At 39.4% G+C, this 21,871-nt stretch overlaps 1 protein-coding gene across 4 annotated transcripts in view; it reads right to left on the reverse strand.

Annotated features, from left to right (window-relative positions):
* Positions 1–21,871, reverse strand: part of LOC114941718 (SAM and SH3 domain-containing protein 1) — a 310,795-nt gene that overhangs the window by 35,093 nt on the left and 253,831 nt on the right. For all 4 annotated transcript variants that reach the window (XM_085487906.1, XM_085487908.1, XM_085487907.1 and 1 more), the window contains exon 5: positions 12,873–13,015. In XM_085487906.1, the coding sequence (XP_085344032.1) occupies positions 12,873–13,015 (143 nt within the window). The remainder of the gene's footprint in view (positions 1–12,872; positions 13,016–21,871) is intronic.

Genomic DNA, 21,871 nt, shown 5'->3' on the forward strand with positions numbered 1-21,871 from the left:
AATTATTATCTCGCGAGCTAGATACATTTATTAATTGGAACGACCTGTCTGAGCATCGTCGAAAGCCTTGGTCTCGTTGTTGCGCGTCAGTGCTCAGACAAGAAAATTGCGTGACATTGAAGCTTTCGTCGGCGCGAGAGAACGAAGGCAAGAGAAGAGCAGAGGATGAAGAGGAGCTTTTCTCTTCGGCGCGAGTCTCGAAAGGGTGACGAGCGAGCGAAAGTTCAAGGGAAGGGAACGTGGCTACATCGATCGTATATACCTGAAATATCCATCTTCCGTTGTCCCTCTTTTCTTTTTTCCCCTAGTGCACCTCGACTCTTGTCACCTTCCCACCCTCCAACTCACCAACCCTGCAACTCGGTCGGGTGTGCATTACGACGGGCGCGAAAAGCAGCGAGATCCTCTTAGAGCAGCCCTTCGCGGCCAACGTGGTTTACACGTGCGCGAGCCTTATACACGTGCGACACGCGTTTGCTTAAGCGCGTATTCCGCGCCGACGCTTCCTAAGTATGCGTCCCGGCTTTACACCAACCCGACGACGTCCAATTGTCCCGGGAATTACTGAATGAATAAGTTACACGGCAACTTTAACGCCGGCTAAAAAGCCCCATCAAGTTTAATTAATTTCTCGTGAAGTCAGCTTCTTGTTGATCCTGCTTGTGAGGGAGAGTCCCTTCGTAATGGGTTCTTTTCCCGAACTAGAGAGACGCGGCTTTCACGATAATTACAATGTATATTGTGCGCCGCGGAACGATATACGAGCGTTAAATATTAATTATATGAATAACTCGTGGAAATAAATTTCATGCGAAACAGATTTTCTGATACGCGTCTCCGCTAGTTGGCGTAAAAACAAAATGACGGAATGATTTCGACGTTTGGAATCAAAACTTCGTTTTCTCTCCAACGAAAATCTAAAGCTGATGTTGAAACAATGGAGATATTATAATTTTAAAACCGCACTAATTTCTTTCGCGACGAAATTATCATACAGATGTAACCGGATTGCAAGAAATTAATGACAGATTAACATTAATGTGCAAATAGTGAAAATTGCAGGGTACAAGATTCAATCGAATTCAACAATTATCTATTTATCAATCGCTCGATATTCACTGTGTAATCACAGAAAAAAAACAGTATCCTTGAAAGAATGCAAATATGCCTTGACTCAAGTATATTTTATCCTTATAATAGCGCCAAATATAAATAATTTTGGATAAAGGATAATTTATCCTTAAAACAAAGTGCAAAATAATCTTGGTTGAAGCTGAAATTTACTTATAAGTATTGCAAGGACAAGTGAGCATCGGATATAAGCGATACTTTCAAATATATAATTCTTAATTCAAATGTGACTAAGTTTGTTTTTACTATATGATGATTTTTATAACAAGAATATATTTTAAGAATAAAATATACTTCACACAAACTTATTTATTATTAAGACAAATGAAAATTTGTGATTACAAAGAGCATTCTGTGCTTAAATCAATCAAATAGGGTTCAAGAATAAAAAATATACTTGAATCAAGGATTCCTTTTTTTCTGTCATAATAACGAAATTAATTGCTCCAAGTGATCGTCCATGTCAATGTGATAGACGCGCGAAGATGAAGAAACTATAACGCGACGACGGACAGAGAAAAGTGAATTAGATAGACGATGCAGCCGAGGTGCCCCGGGTCGCACACTATCGCGGCCCAATGAATATGAAACAGTCATTAGCGCGCCAATCCGGAATCACTTAGGTGCGTGCAGAGTGCTAGGTCGGGCCAGACCAGCAAGAGAGAGAGAGCATAGGAGGCTGGTGCATTGAAATGCATTGCCTGCAGGCCGTCGGCGGGCCGTATGGACCGTTCTCCTTCTTCCCCCTCGGCACCTATCCCGGGAATACGATCGCCCTCGAAATTGGAACGCGTATGCGAAGCCGCGTACACAAGCTCACATACTCGGGCGATAAGATCGACGCGGCGTTCGCGCGTTTGTCGGCTTTATTGGCCGGTTGCGGGCCACCGATAACGCAAGATTGCATTACGACCATAAAGTCGCGCATCTCTTCGCCAGCCAGCGTACTGCTCTCGCGTAAAGCTCCATCGTCCGGATAGCGGCGTCGCTCTGTTCCCCAGGGCGCGCTCGGATGCTGGGACGAGGCGCGCTGGTAGCCGGACGAAGAGACGGCTGCCGGCTACGGCGGCACGTACCTGCCGGTTAAACAATTTCGCTTTACGATCGAAAAACGTCGCCTTGGGGGGACGAGTGATCGATTCCTGAAACGAGGAACGTGCCCCTAGCCAGACGTGTCGCCCGCGATGGCAAACGAAATAAATCGGCCGATTGTGGATCGTCAAACTTGTCGATATAACGCTAATCTATGGAGGAAATAAGAGATTTTAACGATGTAGGAAATATTACCGAGACAAAAAACTCTGTTATGTCATATATTTTCGTTACCGATAATACTGATATTTCATCTAAATAATTTAAAAAATTAATTAGTATACTTATAATATAATATTCAAAATATGAAATATATAATAAATAGTTTTTAAAATTTTATTTTTATAATAAATTTACATGTTTATTAGATCTACAATAAATCAGAAAATCGATTAATCGGAAGAAATAATATCTTTGAATCAAATTAAAAGATTTAATTTCAATTTCAATGCAAAAGAAGACCGCAATATCTTATTATTGTTTAACATCTTTTTATATAAGATTTGACTTTTGAGATAACGATAAATTAAACAAGGAAAAATTGAATCAAATATCATTTAAGGGACAGATATAAAAGATAGATCGAATAAAATCTGAGCAATTCGCGGATTAATTCATTAGGCAAAGCTGTTACTTCTTCTTCAACTATGGTAATCCATTGTTCCTGGCAGGAACTTTCAAATTTTCCGAGGATTTGCTTATGGAAACGCGCGGGCCGTAGGTCGATCGTGCCTCGTTCGCTCTTCCGCCCCCTTCTTTTATTCCGAGACTAATTCAAACGAGGGTGGTGCCTCGAGATGCATTACCGGTTAACCCCGGGCTGTCGTAGATCTACTTAACTGCGCCCGTAAGTTTTTCGAACTGCCTCGTTGCCTCGCGCCACGGCAGTGCAATGTCTTCTATGTAAAGCAGTCCGACTTCCGGTCGATACGAACTTCCTAGCCGGGTGTAGGTCGAACGTGTCTGGAGCGCTTGCTGCGCTATATATCGCTATCGTATGCACAAAAGAATCCGGATCGGCAAGGAGAGAGCGAGAGAGGGTGAGTGAGAAGAATCGACTTAATTGCGCGCGCTGTTTCGTCGCGCTCTGCATAATTACGAGGACGCGCGCGACAGCTAACTTTTCGCGTTTCAACGCGATTTGATTCTCACTTTGCATTCTCTCTTTCGCCGGACACTTTATATTCGCGGAAAATCAGCCTTAACGAGATTCCGGCCGGCTGATGTAATTCCCTCGTCCGTCGTAACGTAGCGCGTCGTAACTAGCGCGTTGTAAGTGCCGTTGCAGGTGCGATGCGCCGACACTGTGTCGACGATGTAAATGACGCCGTAATGCACTCAGCCGAGAGACACGGTTGACGATACCGTTAGTAAGTAATACGCGCGCCGTCTCGCAAAGTAGCCTTTACCGAAGGTCCTCGATCCTCGGTTGGGTGGTCGGCGGGAGAAAAAAAGAGGGTCAAAAGGGAGGCTAAATCATTGTTGAAGCATCGGCAAAGCTCAAGGGAGGATAAAGTATAAGAATCCGGATATAATATATTTTTTATCTTAATGATGCTGCACCGAGCTTCTCTTAGGATGAAATGGTATCTCAACGACTAACGTAATATATTTTTTTTTTCGCTCCGAAAGTATGATAGCAGCGCGACTCTGAAACTTCTTTCATCATCCGCGAGAGTGAAGTTCGTCATCGCGGGATGAACAACGACTCGCTCTTAAGAGGATTCATCGGATACGCGAGGAACGAAGCCGCCAGCGTCGTTATAACGCGACTTTTCGAGAGCCATTGCCGTGAGCGATGATGCATGCCCGAAATTAAATTAGGATGTCTGGCCACGAAGCCGCGCCGAAAGTGGATTGCTTCGCTCAAGGCGAGGCAACGCCGGAGTATATTTCTCGTGCGTGGCGATATGTTTACTAAGTTTATCGACATGCGTCTGCATTATTATGGCTGATGGTACACCTCGGATGCCTCGGATGGTGACGAACGTCCTTCATTATAGAAAAATACGTATACACGTCACTGGATAAAATGCAAACTGTTTTCATAAACTTAGGAGAAACGAGTTATCTTGTCGAGTAAAAAGGAAATACATCTCTCTATCTTCGTATACAGTATGTCTAGACTGGAGAGATAAAGTCGCAAATGTTGGAAAGTATCTTGAAATAAGTACATATACTGTTTATCTCTTGCATTACAACATGAGGAGATTAATCTTACGTTACAACGTTATTTATACTGATATATTTTCTTTTGTACAATTTAATTAATTCTTTTATTACATTACATTAAAGTAAGTCGTTAAAATAACAATTTTTTTTAATGTTCGAGTTAATCCTATCTTTATTTGAACGAGGCTCTTGTCGCAAAGGAAATACTTGCTTGATGCAATAGCTAGGATCACGAGGTTAACAGCTGACTGTATTTCACGCCCCTACCAGCCTTAGTATTAGCATATAAAGCGAGGTGGTCCGTCTTATTTACGTTTGGGAGCCTTCTTCCGTTGAATGTTTACAGGCTTCGCCGCGAATAATTACCCCGTTTACGATTCTAGCATCTTTGATCGTCGCTATTATTTTGAAAAGAGCTCTTAACATATTCGCATCTTGAGCGCAATATTATTTTTCCGATATATAACTTTTATTTGTCATAAAATCTTTGGAAGATCAAAATTGCAGATTATACAATACTTAGCATGATGGAAAAAACGCATCTTCTTTTTAACTTTTGCGTTTATTAATAATACCAATAAAAAAGTTCTCCACATTATTAGATTCAAATAGTATTATGTAGATATTTTTGTTTTATTATCTATACATGTATATTATGTATATATTCTATATATAATTAGATATGTTCTCAAAGTTCTTTGTGAATAATTCTGTACATAAGGATTCCACAAAATTTTGTGTACAAAAGGATTTTACGAAAACAGGAAAGAACGAAAATTCTTTCTTCTCCTACTGGAAGTGGTTGAAGTAACCATGAATATCTCGATTCGCTCTAAACCATTTTAAATTTACATGCCTTTGTTGGCAGCCCTTTGTACATCGCGGCTTGTTCATCGCGAGCACGCAATCCATTATAATACGCGATCTATTATAAAGTGCGCTCGTTGTTGTCTTTCTCCCTTCTATGAAATTGCACAGCAAATCTCGATAATATTCGTAAACGCTTAAAGGAAGAAGCGAACGAACAAGTGGCACTTTCATACAGATTCATGACGTATTTCGAGCGTACTTTCGTTAATGTGCCCGTTAATGCCACGCAGTAATGGCCTGCAGCTTGTTTTGATGGGGCGATTTTCAACGTTGCGAATATACGATGATATCGCAACTAGGTTAATAGCAAGAGCGCCGAGAGCACATCAAATAGCGACGCGACACAACACAACACATGCAATCTCACGATACCTACGCTATAGGATCAACGCGCGAAAAGGGTATCGCCGCTCCTCTGTATATGGAATGAATCCCAGAGTGCCAGATTTGATTTTCTCACGTTCTTGAAAAGAGCTACTCCCGTATCTCTCTTACATATATACATATATATGCCAACATCGCAAAGCGCTTCTGTACAAAATGAGAAGGACAATACGTCGAAAGAGATATAAATGCAATTTCGCTCGTTTGGTTTTCCCGTCGTATAAACATCATTTTATGTATACCATCGTACTCACTGCAAGATTGAAAGCATAACGATTAAAGGAAAAAATGTATGACGTTATTTCTGTTGGCAGTTACATATCTTTCTTTTTTCTCTCTCTTCACATCTCGTTTCTTTTGAGAATATTGTCCGACCGAGAGTAGAATGTAGTAACTTACGTGTTAAGCTTGAAATGCAATCTCCTGGAACGTGACCAGACTACCAGGTTAGATTTATGTTCACGTCAATCATGAAGCGCATATTAATTCTTGCCAGATCTCAGCATTGGATTTCTCTCTGACAAGCAGTGGAACATTCTCACGACTAAGTCTTTAATAACGATTTCGGACAGTCTTGATGTAGTTTTATAATTTTTTGTTATTTTTCATATTTTCCTTATTTTTTATATTTTCTTATTCGCAAATTACTTTCTTCCCTTTAGATGATAATAATTGAACATATTGAAATTATAGAATTTTATGGTGTAGTAAAGCTAGAAAAAAAATTTACATTTTCTGTATATATGTATATATATATATAACGAGAGTCGTGGAATTTTTGTCATGAGCAGTCACAATATTTAAAGTTTTCGAACGTGATCGATCGCGGAACGACCTATCAACCCCGACAATTGCGATGGCGCGAGCTTCTCGACACGGGCCGTGCGGTCACGCGAATCGCTCGGACGCGCACGTTCGCGGTGAATACGCCATTAGATTCTCATCTGGTTGTACTACTGACAGCAGTCAGGTCCAAACAAGACGAATGACGCGATGCGGTCGGTCGCGTCGACGTCGCAGTCGCGGACGGGACGGAGGTAGGCGCGGATATAGGGATACGCGGATTGTTGCACGGGAGAGAAGCGGCCGCTCATATACGGCCGTTGACAGGCGGCGATATTCCATCTGAATCGCGTCCTCGGAGAGAGAGCTCGTCGGACACGACGGGACCGGCTGACCCATCATAGTCCCGATACTCGGTAGACTGGCGAACGATAGGCTCTCTCATTCGTCGCACCAGCCACTGTGGCCGATGGACCACCATCGGTGGTGGTCCGCACTCCAAGAGTGAAAGAGAGAGAGAACAAGGGCCAAAGAAGAGAGGACCGCGGCAAGAGAGATGATCAAAGCCGTCCGCATGTCAAATGGAGAGTCCGACCTCTCCGTTGCAGCGATGGCTGACCAACTCAGATGATCCCCCGCTACCGCCGTAACCTCTCCCTTTCTGGCAAATCTCTCAGAGTCTCTCTCTCTCTTCCTCTTTCGCTCTCTCGCTACCTCCGTCACCTCTAAAATCGCTGCGGTGGTGTGGAAACCACAGTCTCGCTGCGGCGACCCTCCTGCATGGTCTCGCTTTGCGTTCTCGCCGGCATAATTCAATTTTCGTCATGGTGGATGCCACCGGTTCGTTCTTTCGTCTCCGGCTGCATCGGTTAGGTCCTGCGACCGCGAGGACGAGAGAACGATGTGACTCCGAGGGGGAGGTGGGAGGGAGGGAAAGGAGATCGTTGCTTCTCAAGAGCGCGCGGCTCAGCGACTGCTCCTTATCGAGGGCTCTCGACAAAATTTCATTCCAAGTACTATCAATGTTCTGGGGGTTTTTTTTTTTTTTATTAAGAACGGTCTTCGCAAATGCGCGTGTTGCATACATCCGCGAGACGTACCTATTGTACTCGACCGTGAGTTAAGGACCGGTTCCTTCTTGAACTTGTAACGTGAATAAGGACCCATTGACCTGTATAAATTCAGCGTTTATTGAAATCGTGGCTTAACAAGGCCGAGAGACTGCATATGCACGGGCGTGGTCCTTTCGCAAAAGTTTTATAATATATAAACCACCGATTCTCCTTTGAGTATTTAAAACACGCGGCAGTTCAAATGTTTGACAAACACGGGAGGGAATCGATAGAAAAATAAAGATAAGAAAAAAAATCTCGTCTACGTTTCCAGGCGTTTCGATCAAACGATTCGAAGTATTCGTATAAGCTTGGAAACAAAATGCACCTACAATTCCAATATATATTCTCTTACTTATTATATTAACATTCTTTCAATAATAGAGATAATAATTAAAACTTCTTTCTCAATCAACTGCAGAGTGTGAATTATTATGAACCTGTGCAAAAGTGAGCGATTATGACAGCTGTCAAAATTCATTTTCAGAATATGTTTCCTTAGTAACTTAAGCTATTGCAAATTTTTTCAAATTTTTTCTAATAAAAATAGTAAAATGTGTGGACGTTTATCCATGAGTATTGTATATAAAATATTTATTATTAAAATATTGTTAAAATATCGCTATATTTAAAAAATTATTTAAAAAATTGTATTTATTAATATATATTAGAATATGTTTCGAAAAGTGGTAGATCAAGGGTAAAATATCTCTTTTTCTTTCGAAATTTTCGACAAAAGCAGAAGATGCATATTGTTGCCGGAGTTAGCAGGTCTTCTTATCTGAACATCTACTCAAAAATTAATGTTGTTGAAGCATAGATATATGAAGGAAGACCCAGCATGCTATGTACTTTCTATATTATAATGTTAAATCGAAATTGCGCAAAAGAATGAAAAAAAGGCAAGACTGTGGGTATCTTCTTACGAATATAAAGGAAAGAAATGAAACTGGTCTGTAATCTGTAATATTCTTTTCCTTTCTTGTGATGAAATAGTATATATAGCTAGTGTTGAATTTATCTTTATATATCTGTGATTCATAAATTTAATAATTTTTTAGCGCCAACTATGAATAAATCCCATTAAGCGTATTTGAATATTTATACCCTCATGCGTTATTTACGCAGATGCTTCCTGCAACATATATATAATGTTAATATATAAAAATTTCAGCTTTTTAAATTTTGTGTAAATTTTTCTAGATTTATTTAAATTTTGTTATTTATTGTATTATATATGACATTTTTCATTTTGACACATCTATGAATAATTCGTTTTATTAAAGGTGACAGCATTTAATTTATAACGTAATATTTTATGAGACCACGAAAGGAGAGCACGAAAAGCATTCACTTGTTGAGTGTCCATCTGCGTTTATAATCAGCCAGGAAAATGCCGCGAAAATCTTTCAGCAATAGAAAGTTGTGGAATTTTATGATAAAGAGAACTGTGTCGTGCGATTCCTCGTTTAATTTTAAAATACATCATTTGTGTCAATTTATCATAATTGAACAAATGAAAAAGCTTCAAAGAATTTTTGAATTCATTTCACTATTCATTTGCCTCGATATTTTTAGCACACATTGGCATTTTACGGAAACATTTTCATACAATATTATCAAAGTTCTGCGAATTTCTCGCAATGTTTCTCTCTTTACACGCACATACAAGAAGATAAAATCTACTTCCTTCCTAATTCACGTGTCTATACGAGCTCGGGGCAGCGTTACTGAAAAATATACCGTTCACTTTATCGCTGAGCGTAACGCAAATACATTTTTCCGAATTGCATACGCATAAATTTATTTGCACGGTTCAACGAGCTAACGTTCTCTCTGTTTGAAGATGCGTTTATGTTCTCTAAATTTAGATGCAACCACGAAAATGATATAAGCACACATCCGCACATATGTATGTACATACATACATATGTATATATAATATACCTATATATTATATATATTCTCTCTTTCTCTCTCTCTCTATATATATATATATATATATATATTTTTTTTTTTTTTAACCAAGCGTGGGAATCTCATTACTGGCACTTGCAGGCTTGTCGGCTGCCCGCATTATGCACAGGTGCAGACGCGTGTACACAGTGGTCTATGCACGCGGACGGAATACGCATACAGAGATCAAGCGACTCACCCTCGCCTCGGTCTGTTTGTCGTTAATACATGCGAGTGACACTGGCAGCGTGTCTCAGCATGTGAACCTCGAAAAAAATGTTCATTTGCGAAAAACTTTCTCTGATATTTATATATATGCATTTGTCGCTAGTTTATAATTTTGAGCTTTATTTACCTTCGAGATTTATTCATCGGAAATTATGCGTACCAGAGGTACGAAAGAAATATCGTACAACAATTTGATTAAAATTCTGAAAAACTAACATGAAAAAAAAAACCGATACAGCAACTGCGATTTACTAGTACATTTTGAAGCGTAAATTCGACTATTTGCAAATGCCAGTATGAAATATTCATTTGCGTATTTTTCAAACTTTTCTCCCGCGTTACAATATATAATATGGAAAACAGACAGTATAGATCGTAATAGATATTTTATAAAAATCGTATAAAAACTTAATATAGAAAAAAATTATTTCGCGATATTTTATTCAAATTGCATTTTAAATAAAAATTTCCCGAATTAAAAATATCAAGTATTTTTTCCTATATTGTTTCGTATTTCTATTATTAAGATAATATTTACGCGAGTTCCAGGATCGACGATACTTTAATTTAATTGTATTAATTGTGTGCAACGCAATCTGCGTATTAAGTAAAATACTCTATATCTTCTGATTGTAAGTCAACGTAAATAATCGCTAGGCTAAAATTTCACTAAAACATATACAATATATACATATATATATATGATGCGATTCAGTGTCTTCTCTTAGATATGAATCGCAGTCCCTGAGCTTATTCCGCGATATCTCGGAACATATATACATATCGGGCGACTAATCCACAGATAAAATTAGATGCGCCGGCGACGGCGAGGTCCCGCGGGACGTCGGAGTCGTCGACGCAGGTTAACAAATTGGCGACACATGGGAAATCTTAGGTGTCTTTACTTCTTCAGCAGCACTTACGGATGCATGGAGCTACTCTTTCTTTTTGCGTTGAAAATGTATAACCGGAATTTCCCACGTGCCGAGTCGCGTTATTTCTATTCTCTTGCTTCGCGACCGATTCGACTGAACTCGATGTTTGTACCCATGTATACGTATGTATGTGTAGGTTCATATGGATATGTGTGTGTGTTAAATAATAGCTCCAATCGCAGATGAAAGATTTATTATAATATGGACAATTATATAGGTGACCTGTGCGGTCGCAAAATAGAAGTCAGCTATAATTACTTCCCAATAACCACTTCCAAATAAACACTTCCAAATAACCTAATAAAAATAGGTAAATTGCTCGATATTAAATGAATTATATAGTAGTTCAAAGTGGGATATTTATGAAAATATAATCGTAGCTTGATATGACAGTTTCATAAACGAGACTGCATTATTGATGCAACAGAGACTGAAGGAAAAGAAACAAAAATTTTAATAAAAAATGTAGAAAGGCTCTCTTTTCCACGGTAAAATGATGGAATTGTCTGAAAGCCAGCTATATTATTGATTTTCGTGAATATCTGTTAATTGCGATTTGTTGCATCGTGCTTCTATTGGGGTTTACCGAAATCGTCAAGGGGGAGGGAGAGCAAAATATCGTATCATGGTGAACAGCGAATCGATAATTGTTACATCGTATAGAATGCGGCGCAAAACGATTAACGGCAGTTTTTTAATTGGATACATTTTCGCGGTATTCGATGAAAAACATTTCGTCGAACGAAACATGAGAATGCGCTAGGGAAATAAACGAGCTGCGGTTGTTACCTACCGCGATCTTCATTGCTCGATTAATGCGGAAGGGATGGGAATTTCTCGGAAAATAAAAATAGTATGTAATGTTCGTTTTAAACGCGTCGTTACAAATCACTACACGGAAATGCACGCATTATGGCGGTTTATGAATTAACAAGTACATGTATCGATGAATAATACAGTTCATTTCCATTGACGTCTATTTACTATAAGATAATTCGTCTGCAATATTTTCTAACAGAAATGCTTATCCAATATTAATATGCAAAAATATAATTCTAAATCGCATGTCAGTTTTATAATTAAATGATTTAATGCGCATCATTTAATCGTTGAAGAAACTGGAGCAAAATTATACAAAAGCGGAACTATTCAAATATTTCCTTCTACTCTTGCAATTTTTTTTTACTAAAAATATATTTTGAAGCAATTTTGAAATATATAATTTTTAAATTCTCGTTCTAAATACAAAATTAAATTCGAAACGAGAAGGCCGGGGAATGGGATAGGTATTATTGTGATTTAGTTATAAATTATTTAATTTTATCAGCAATCTCTACAGGGCAGCTTAATAGCGAAAAAACGAATCGCCATTAACGCGCATATTAAAGCTGAGCATTTGGCCATCGAGAGGTGCAATTCACGTGAAAAACGAGTGATACCGCGTCAGACAGTGACTTTTCAGAGTGACGAGAGAGAGAGAGAGAAAGAGAAAAAGAGAGAAGTGCTCTCCAGCGTACCGAAAACAGGCATGCATAGTAAATAGATGGACGAGAACTTCCGAATTCCGTCATTCTCGTGTGGCAGTTCGCTGCCGGCTGGACGTGTTTAATAAAAGCGCCAGCGGAAGCAACGGCGATGGAAATTATCCCGCATTCTCTCGTCGAAGAGCGTGGCGTGAAGTTTAATATTTCGTCGCCGAAAGAGCTCGCAGGAAACTTCAACGTACACGATAATGTCGCGCAGTTACGCAATTACGTGACATAGATTTACACGGAGACGCATTTATGCCCGCGGAAATACTAAGTAGATCCCGCGGAGCGGAATTAAACAGCACTTTCCTATTACGCGCGCGACAGGTTCGCCTTTGAAAAAAGTTCTTTACGTGAAACTCTCTTTGTGAAACACTACACATATGCGCGATGATCAAAACGAATGCAACGGTGAAGCAAAATGCAATTTTATCTCGTTTGCCGTACTCCCTGGAGTGCCTACATATGGTATGACAAATATGCTGATAAAAAAGAGGGAAAAAAAAGAAAAATTGGGAGCTTTGGGAAATTTCAAAAATTGTACATTCCGGGTCCCGTTAGTGCGGTATTTTAATTTCTTTTTTTTGCGTATCACATTCAATGATTGGTCCGATGAGATATCTCATTGTTATCCAGTTTATACGTATTGTCTTTAATAAATTATGTAGACACACACTTACCCTTTGAGGAACGCCCATTCTTGCCCGACCGTGTCTGGGAGAGCCTTGAGCTTGCTGGCCCTGTTTCTCTTTCCTGTGTGTCTTCAATCCTCGTAATAGTCTTGAAAACGTCGTCTTTTTCTTACTCGTATTTTGTCCCTGTTCTGTAACAACAGAGAAACGGAATGAATTATTAAAGGGGGCGAGTTCTCAAAGCAATAATGGAATATTATATGGATTTAATGCATAGTAGGATAGGGTCCCCTAGAGAGGCCAATGTTTTCTCGATTATCATTCATGATAATTATTCGTTGATCTCTAATTGTTTATTTATTACAGCCTCTCGTTTGTGATGCCATATGTATGTGTGTACTATGTATGTACATATGTCAGATTCAAGAATTATCTCTTTGCAATTTAAATCGGCCAATTTCACTGATATGTGTATTTTAAATGCATATTGATGGTCCAATCAAAATTTTAGAACGTAACTAATCAAGAGCGAACAATCATACATGCAAATAAAAATTTATTTTCAGATTATTTTTGCATTTCAATTCTCACACAAACAGAATCAACATTATATTTGGCAGTGAAGAAGACAAAAAAATCAATTTAATATTATTAAAATACACGAAAAACTTTAATTACTTTTCATATTTTCGAACGTTTCCGCTTTTTTTCTAGACTTTGCGCAAATTATGAAAGGCATGCGAAAACAAAACAAAACGAATAGTCAGAGTTTTTTTCTTTTTTATAATAACGATAAAATTATTTTGTTAAAACCATTACGCATGCGTCCACGCATTATGTTATATACTCAACTTTCTAATTATAAATCTGAAATCTATATCAATTTTATAGTATAATATAGTGTTTGGATCATTTCATGAGAAGAACATTTTTCTTTGTCATTAAAATCGATTATTCTAAAAGCGCTTCGTCAGTATAAATGCTTCGAAATCAGATCAAAGACCAAAGTGGAAAGACTTCGATTATTCCTTTTATAAATTGCAAACGCAATTTTAAGCTTTCACATAAATTGTATTCCCCTTCGTTGAACGAACAACGTAAAATGCATTTATAAGCGATGAGATGGTTATGAAATCGATACAATCTTTTATAAATATAGGTTAATACATATTGCAATTTTTAGAATGATCATAGTCACATTCATTTTGTTATTAATGACAAAGACCGACATTCGTGATTTAAATCGGATCAGAGCGGATTTTAGTTGTGCCATTTAACGACCGATGCGTGAAAATCTTTCCAAAATTCCCAATATGAGTAGCAATACCACAAGTTACTACCAATCTCGTAAATAATCGAATCAATTGGGGTTGCCCGCAATATTGCTATTAGCAGATAATTTAAATGTGCTGTTAGTTGCTCCCTCGTACAATGGCGGTTATTATATTATATATAATGTCAATGCATCCGTTTATTAGCATATAGCCTCACTTAATTAGCGACTTTTACGACTTTTGGGTACAAGCTTAATTGAATTATTGAGTTTTCAATCGAACAGCGTAATTACCAAAATATCTTGCGAACTATGAGACTTAATTAATAATTATATGCTATAACAAAACAGTATTAATTAAAACTGGACATTCGGTTGAGTAGTTTCAAAATTTAATAAGTAAAAAATCCAATAATAAGATGCAATTTAATTCGACCAAAAACTGGCTATTCATTTATTGAAAATAAGTACACACAAAGAAAATAAGCTGTGTGTACTTATTTTCAATAAATGAATAGCCAGTTTTTGGTCGAATTAAATTGCATCTTATTATTTGTTAAAAATTTCATCACTGGCGATCAACAATTAATTGTGAAGATAAAAAAATCAATACAATAGTGCCACAAAATAAATCCTGAAAATTTTTATAATCTTACTCAATTTATTCTAATATTGACTATATAAAATATCGTATTAATTTAATAACAAATCACAAACTTAAATAACATAATTTATTCTTCATAAACTATTATATTTATCATCACATAGAGAAATTCACTTTACTTTGCGTTTTATCACTTACCAATTCGTTAATTTTCAATTCTCATTCCGTTGAAACAAGCATCTCATAAATTTAGCGTCTGCACGGCGCTTTTTCGGGGATGCATTTCATTTAAATTAAAGGCAAACGGTATGCCTATATTTACGAAAAACATTTTGCAGGAAAACCAATAAAAGGTATTAACGTCGTTGGGATCGTTACTGAGTATCCAGTTATATCGCGGCACGCGCAATTACGACAGTATCGTTAGCGGCGCAATGTCCCGATAGCGATGATATTACAAAATGAAGTTAATGCGCGAGAGCGGCAAACTGAATTTTCCCCGGCGAAACGCGCGCGCGCGCGCGCCAAAGTGTTTACCGGGTAGGTACTATTGGTTGCGACATCCAAGTCGGCGGTAACCAGCGATATCGTGATTTAATCAAGGACCATCGTAAAGCAATAATTAATGCCGCGTTATATCGATTTCGGGCGAAGCGACGCGTTAGGACAGCGTAACGTGTTAATTAGGGGACACGATGGGTAGAGAAGTGGGAGACTATTATGCATGCGGGTATTTACATAGAAAATTATTCGTGCGAGAGGAGAAATGAATTAACGTTGTCGCGCAATTATTACGGTCCGCATTTTACGAACGCGTTTCGGTGTATAATGATATCGCCTGTGAAAATTCTATTATTAACGTGACAAGCATTAAATGAGACTTCAGCTTCTTTATCTAAATCGGCGTTGCGCGTCATTGCTCAGTGTGCATTTATTTTTTTGTCTGCGATCTTAATACTTTGTATCTAAAATAGACTGACATTCGATGTGAATATCTATAATAAAATAAGTAAAATATTTAGAAAAATGCGATAAATTGATAGCTAAGATCGCAAGAAGGAATATTATATTTATCTCTGATCCCGCACACATCAAGAATCAATTGCCTGCCACTTTCACGAAAATGGATTTGCGCTCCTCTACGGTTGCAATTACTCACGGCCGCAATTAAGACAAGTTACTAACAAGGGTTTCCTGCGCTCAAGTGCATCTTCCGTATGTGGGTTAACGGATCACCATGCGGCAGCATCCGTCTTCCGCCGGACGAGCCTTACCTAACAAAAGGGTTTCCAGGAGCCGCAGGAAATACTGGGGGCTAATTTCTGAAATCGAACCAGCTGCAACGATTCCGCCATCCCTGCGCACCCACGAATGGGGGTACATCCATGAATTCCCCGGAAGCCGCTATTATTCTAGAGAGGATCGTACGTATTTTACCGCGGTTGGCGGCGGCGAGAGAGAGAGAGAGAGAGATAGAGAGGAGGAACGATGCGATATGGGCAAAGAATACAAGAGACTCGCGGGACCACGAGAGTTGGAATGTCGTCCCGTAATATCGGAAATATATCGCCGGGGCTGTAACCACAAGTCATGTTCAATCGAATGAATCGTATGGAATAAAAATAAACCTGCCTACCGTGGAGAGACGAAAGGTCCAATACTTTCGCGGGTATCCTGACGCGACGGAGGAAGAAATTCGAGAGAAAGGAAGACATCGGAGAAGAGAGAGAGAGAGGAGAGAAACGACGTGTGGGACGGGGAAGACCTCGAGGGGGATCGAACAAATGTTCCGGCGGCACATGCATCAAATCCTGAAGTTGCGTGAGAGATGGAGTCCCTGCTTGCTCAGCGGCGAGCCGCGCGATAAAACGGCCGGGCCGAGTTCGTCCCTCTTCGTCGTCGTCGGCTCGTTCACCAGTTCCGAAACCAAGTTCGAGCAGTACTTAAGCGAGCACGTGAGAGAAGAGGAAGAGGGTACAAAAAGTGTCTAATATACGTCTCTTCCTGGCTCGTGATCAAATTTCGAGCTCTTGAATTCAATGATACCACGAGCCAACGAAAGCTCTCTCCTTTTACGAAATTCTACGAAACATTTCGGGATAATCGTTCGCCACGTGCCTACTTAGGTAATCAACGTCAACGTTTGTACGCATCCATCTTCGCCGACATCGATACGAGTATTCCCAGTCATCGACAAAGTTCGGTGCCGAGAGGGTAACAGCTGACAGGCTGTCCGGGAAATTGAGACGAAAGGATCTCGAGAAGAGAAAAAAAAAAAAAAATACAAAATCGCGCGCATCTCTTCACAATTTTTTTTGTTAACGTTGTTGTGAGTTTTAAAGAATATTTTCAATTACTTTTGGTAATTAAAATTTGCATTGTTTTTTAGAAACATTAGTTGTTCTATAGTTGTTCTTATTAAAAAAAAAAAAAAAATAAGTTTACTAAAATCAATTCGATAATTTCAATAAAAATGTATAAAAGTAGGTATAAAAATAGATTTATCGTTTCTTTATAATAATTGCAAATTTATTAATCTTTCTCAATATATAATTTAATATAAAATATACCTTTATTATATAAATTCTCGAATATCGACTGATTTACATCGCATTTATTTGACGCTCGAAAAATAAAGATCCAGTTTGAAAAATAATTTACTTACGTCCGCGGGAAATGTATATCACTTAACGATCTTTCTCTCGTCGCGCTCAAGATACTCAACGTCAACAATAACTTTCCGACAATGATTAACCCTGATTGTGACGGGGAATTTACTCGCAATTATATTACTCGCAATATACCTGCGCGTAAAGAACGGAAATGCATGCTCCTTCCGGCGCGGCGACGATGCCGAAAGAGAGGAAAACGAGAAAGAGACGGAAGACACAGAGCGAGAGCAAAGTGAGATACGGGGGAAATAGCTTGCACCAAAAGACAAATACGGCGCCAGACTCGGTTACGTTACAGCCGGCTGCATCCGCGCGACACTCTCGACACGGTTTTATACGCCGCCGCTGCCTCTCCGTCTCTGTCCTCTCGACGTACTCTAGATTGTAAGTACGTACCCCGGGAGCTTACGCGAAGGTGGACACGAAAAATTATCCAATCCCCGAGATTTCGTCCCGGAACGTCCTTCGTCTTGGCTTCGCGCGCTCTGGTCCCCGACCATGGATTTAAACGTCAACGCGGATAATCTCCTTTTTCACCCAATTCTCTCTCCCTTTTAAGTAAAACGTTTTTTTCCTCTAGTGATAGATAAAAAGGCCAACTTATCGAGCAATTATTAGAGCTGTCTGATAAAATTTATTCCATGTATGTATAAACTAAACATAAAACATTATGTGAAAGCTACAAACATTCTATACTCAAACTTAAGCGAAAATTACAATCATTATAAAATAAATGTTTCAACTCTGAGTTTGAAATGAGGTGTCTTTTTATATTGTTGGTCTTGTCTTGTGTCATCTTCAATAACTTTTTCAAAAAAACGTGGTTAAAATTGTCAAGAAAAACGATGTCAACGCCTACGGAACGTATTAATTTCTCGCATATTAACGATGAAACTTTTCGAGATTTGATTAAAATCAAAGATCATATCGAGGCGAACATTTGTTGGATATGACGGATTGAAACACGCTTTAATTGCTTATAAATTCTCGACTCTTATTGAAGAACTAACATTAATTTTCGATATTAAAATGGAATTTTTGTATGATTTTGTATTTTTATTTAATTACTGTAATATAATACTGTGTGAGGAAGACCGCGTGCGTTTATTTTATAATGATTGTAATTTTCGCTTAAGTTCGAGTATAGAATGTTTGTAGCTTTCACATAATGTTTTATGTTTAGTTTATACATGAAATAAATTTTATTTGACAGAACAACTCTAATAATTGCTCGATAAGTTGGCCTTTTTATCTATCACTAGTTGTATTTACAATATACGAGCGAAACTTTGTATAAATTGTTTTTTTTTCCTCTTTTGTTTTTTCAATAATATATTATAAAAATGCACGAGTTTGTCGAAAAAAAGAACACGGAAAATGAAATATAAAAAAATTCTTTATTTGCGCTGTATTTAAATTGCATTAGCGATAGAAAACTCTTACCTCTCCCAAATTCGAGAAAACTTACGAAAATTTGGACAACGTTTTAAAAGTTGACAGCACATAGAAGGAAAAATATAACGCTATAATGTATGACAAAAAAAGCAAAGAGTGCTTAATTAAGATAAACATATAGTTTGGCCGTTTTCAATTAGCTTTACTCGTTGCTCGATAAAAGTTGAGATAGAGCGCACGTGTAACTGAAACTCCGCGGTCTAATAATTAGTTCTTCGCGAGAGAGAGAGGTGGCTGCCGACAAATTCAATTGGTTCCTCGTGAGGGTACCCCTTGATTATAACTGGACCACTGGGGAAAAAGAAACGGGCAATGATATTTGCCCGGTTTTCGACTCCCGGCACGTTTCCCCGTAAATTACGAGGAGAGTTTCGTGCGCCCTTTTCCGCGGCGGGATGTTCTCGATTTTCCGCATTGTACCTCAACGCGAGAAGAATTTCACGTGCCGGCGGAAACGCGTTATTAAAGTCTGCGATTTTCTACCCCATCTTCCCTTCATACTTCTTCGCTCTTCTCTCTCTTTCTCTCTCTGTCTGGTATGCGTTCGGGCGAAACTTCTTCGCTCCTTCGTGAATTGTTTTAGAGCAACGCGAACGAGAAAGCCAACGAGTGGATGAAGAGAAGAAGAAAGACGAAGGAGAGAAAGACAACAGGGAGAAGGAGGGGACGGGAATCGAAAACTTTTGGCAAGGGAGTGGGAGAAGAAGTTAACGTTTCTCCCCTCTGGCCTCGGCCGCGTAAAAAGGAGACGTCGGGGTCAAGAAGCGCCTTACGTATTCTGCAAGCTCAGGTTTACACGCCCGAGTTATGGCCAGAAAAATCGGAAGTTCGCGGCCGGAAAGTGGCTGCGGAGTGCCTCGCGTGTGACGCGCATATTAAAGCAGTCGCCGGGATGCGACTTGGGGAAAACGTTTGTTGAGGGACCCGGAAGTGAAATGTCGGAGAAGAAACGCCAGCGGCGTGCCAAATTCGATTTTCCGCGAGGGATGGGAGAGGAGAGTCGGCGCAATCCGGCACTAGAGCATACTTACATAGTGAAAAGACAATGTTCGGCGGGGGATCCTCGAGAGGACAGTCGTAAAATCTCGCAAACACAAACTACTTTGAAATAGCGGGATTCTGTAAGATTCTGTACGTGATGCTGTCAGGCATCCTACAAAATCGTCGTGTTCTGCAGAGAAATCCTGATTTCGACGAAAATTTATATAATCGTCCGCGAATTCTCGTATCTTCATTAAAAGGAATGTACATTCTCCTTTTCTCCATATGTAAGTTTCGAGATTAATTTATATATGGAACTTAGTGATCTCAAAAGATACAGTTCTCTCAGTGATCTCAAGAGATACAGTTCCGAATAATTAATTTTTCGAGCTTTGGCTCTGTTGGCCGATTTAGAAAACATCATATTTATATTCTTGATATTGAGAGCCGATATAGTATATTGTGTATCAAGTGCGGAAAGTTGACAATTGGTCACCCCACACGAGTGAACAATTGTCAATCCGCACGTGATACACATACTATTTTGTATTACAAGTGCAGGCAAAGTGGCTTTGTGCGCGTTTTCTGTGCGCGAGGTGGCCGATCGCACGCCGCCATCTTGCGGTGGCACGGTGCGGGAATAGCCGTGTTCAAAGTCATTGTCCACGGCTTCAGCCGTAAGCAATGGCTTTGAATGCGGCTTATTCACTCACCGCGTCGCCACTAGATCGTGGCGTGGGAAATCGGCCGCTTTCCGCACAGAAAACACGCACACAAAGTGCCACTTTGCCTGCACGTGTAATACAAAAAATATTTCTTTCTGATTCTCCTTTTCATTCTCTTCTCGAAACTCTATTTTTATCATCTCATACATTACATCTCTCGCATTATCGTGTCCTTTATCCGCATCTGAGAAAGAAAATATGTGATGGAAGTATTGCATTTGTGTAAGAGCCGCGGGCGTAATTCCGCTTTCAGGAGCAAGAAAGAAGGGAGAATTTTCGTAAGCTCGACACCGACTACCTCTCGCCTATATAATGCCCGCGGATCCTCGCGGCAGTAGAGGGAGGACAAGGCCGTTATTATGAAAATCCTTAGCGAGCGAAAGCCAGGGTTATAAGCATGAATAAAATAAGCGGTATTAAAATCCACTTTCTTCTCCCCACTGCACCTGTCCCATCTTCGACGCCTCCTTCCACGCTTCTCTCTCGTAGGCGCCGAGTTCGGCTTCGCGGGCGGAGTAATGGCATTCCTCTTCTCCTTTCTCTTCGTCCTCCTCAACAATTTACTTCGTTTCGGAGCGCCTCTCTCTATCTAAGCCCGGGGCGCTGCTCTCCCTGTCTCTGCCGATTCTCCCCGAGAAACGTGATTCAACGCGAGATCTTTCAGTGAGCAAAACTCGCCAAAAACGAGATCCACAATGGCCAAGAGAAACGAATTGATCGATCATCGTCGACGCGGAGTAACTTTGAGAAATGCGCGGCCAAGAATGAATGGCGAACTCTTTCGCGCGATATAAACCTGATAAGAAAATTTTACACAAAAGAGAGAAAGGGATGACTGAGCAAAAAAGTAACAAAACAAATATATAGTATTAAGGAATTGATCAAATCAATTAAAGATGAATTATGCAGAATATCCATTTGACTTAAGAGATCGAAATTTAAGTTTTACTGTTTTTTTTTTTCATATAAAATCGAATGTACTCTATTTATATTGCCGAGTTAGTTTCATACATTCGCCAGTATACGACTTACTTGCATGGATATCGATGTTGAGATGAATTATTCGGAGCCTACCTTTCCTTTCCCGGGAGAATCGAGCGACTGGTTTTAGAGGTAGTTCTATGGTAATGACAGAGGAGTACATGAATATTGAAGGAGTAATCTTCACGGTTTATGGTGTGTCCTTTTCGCGACGCGCGGTCTCTCTACAGTTGGCGACGACGGAGTTGGGTCAATATCGGTTTTAAAGTTCTTCCCTATTTTTTACGACGTCAAATAAATGAACCGCTCGAGATAAATGGCGAGAGAATGCTGATATTATCGGGCGATCCATTTTT

The sequence above is a fragment of the Nylanderia fulva genome, unplaced genomic scaffold (genome assembly GCF_048542155.1).
Source record: "Nylanderia fulva isolate GAGA-0341 unplaced genomic scaffold, ASM4854215v1 Scaffold6, whole genome shotgun sequence".
Classification (NCBI taxonomy): Eukaryota; Metazoa; Arthropoda; class Insecta; order Hymenoptera; family Formicidae; genus Nylanderia; species Nylanderia fulva.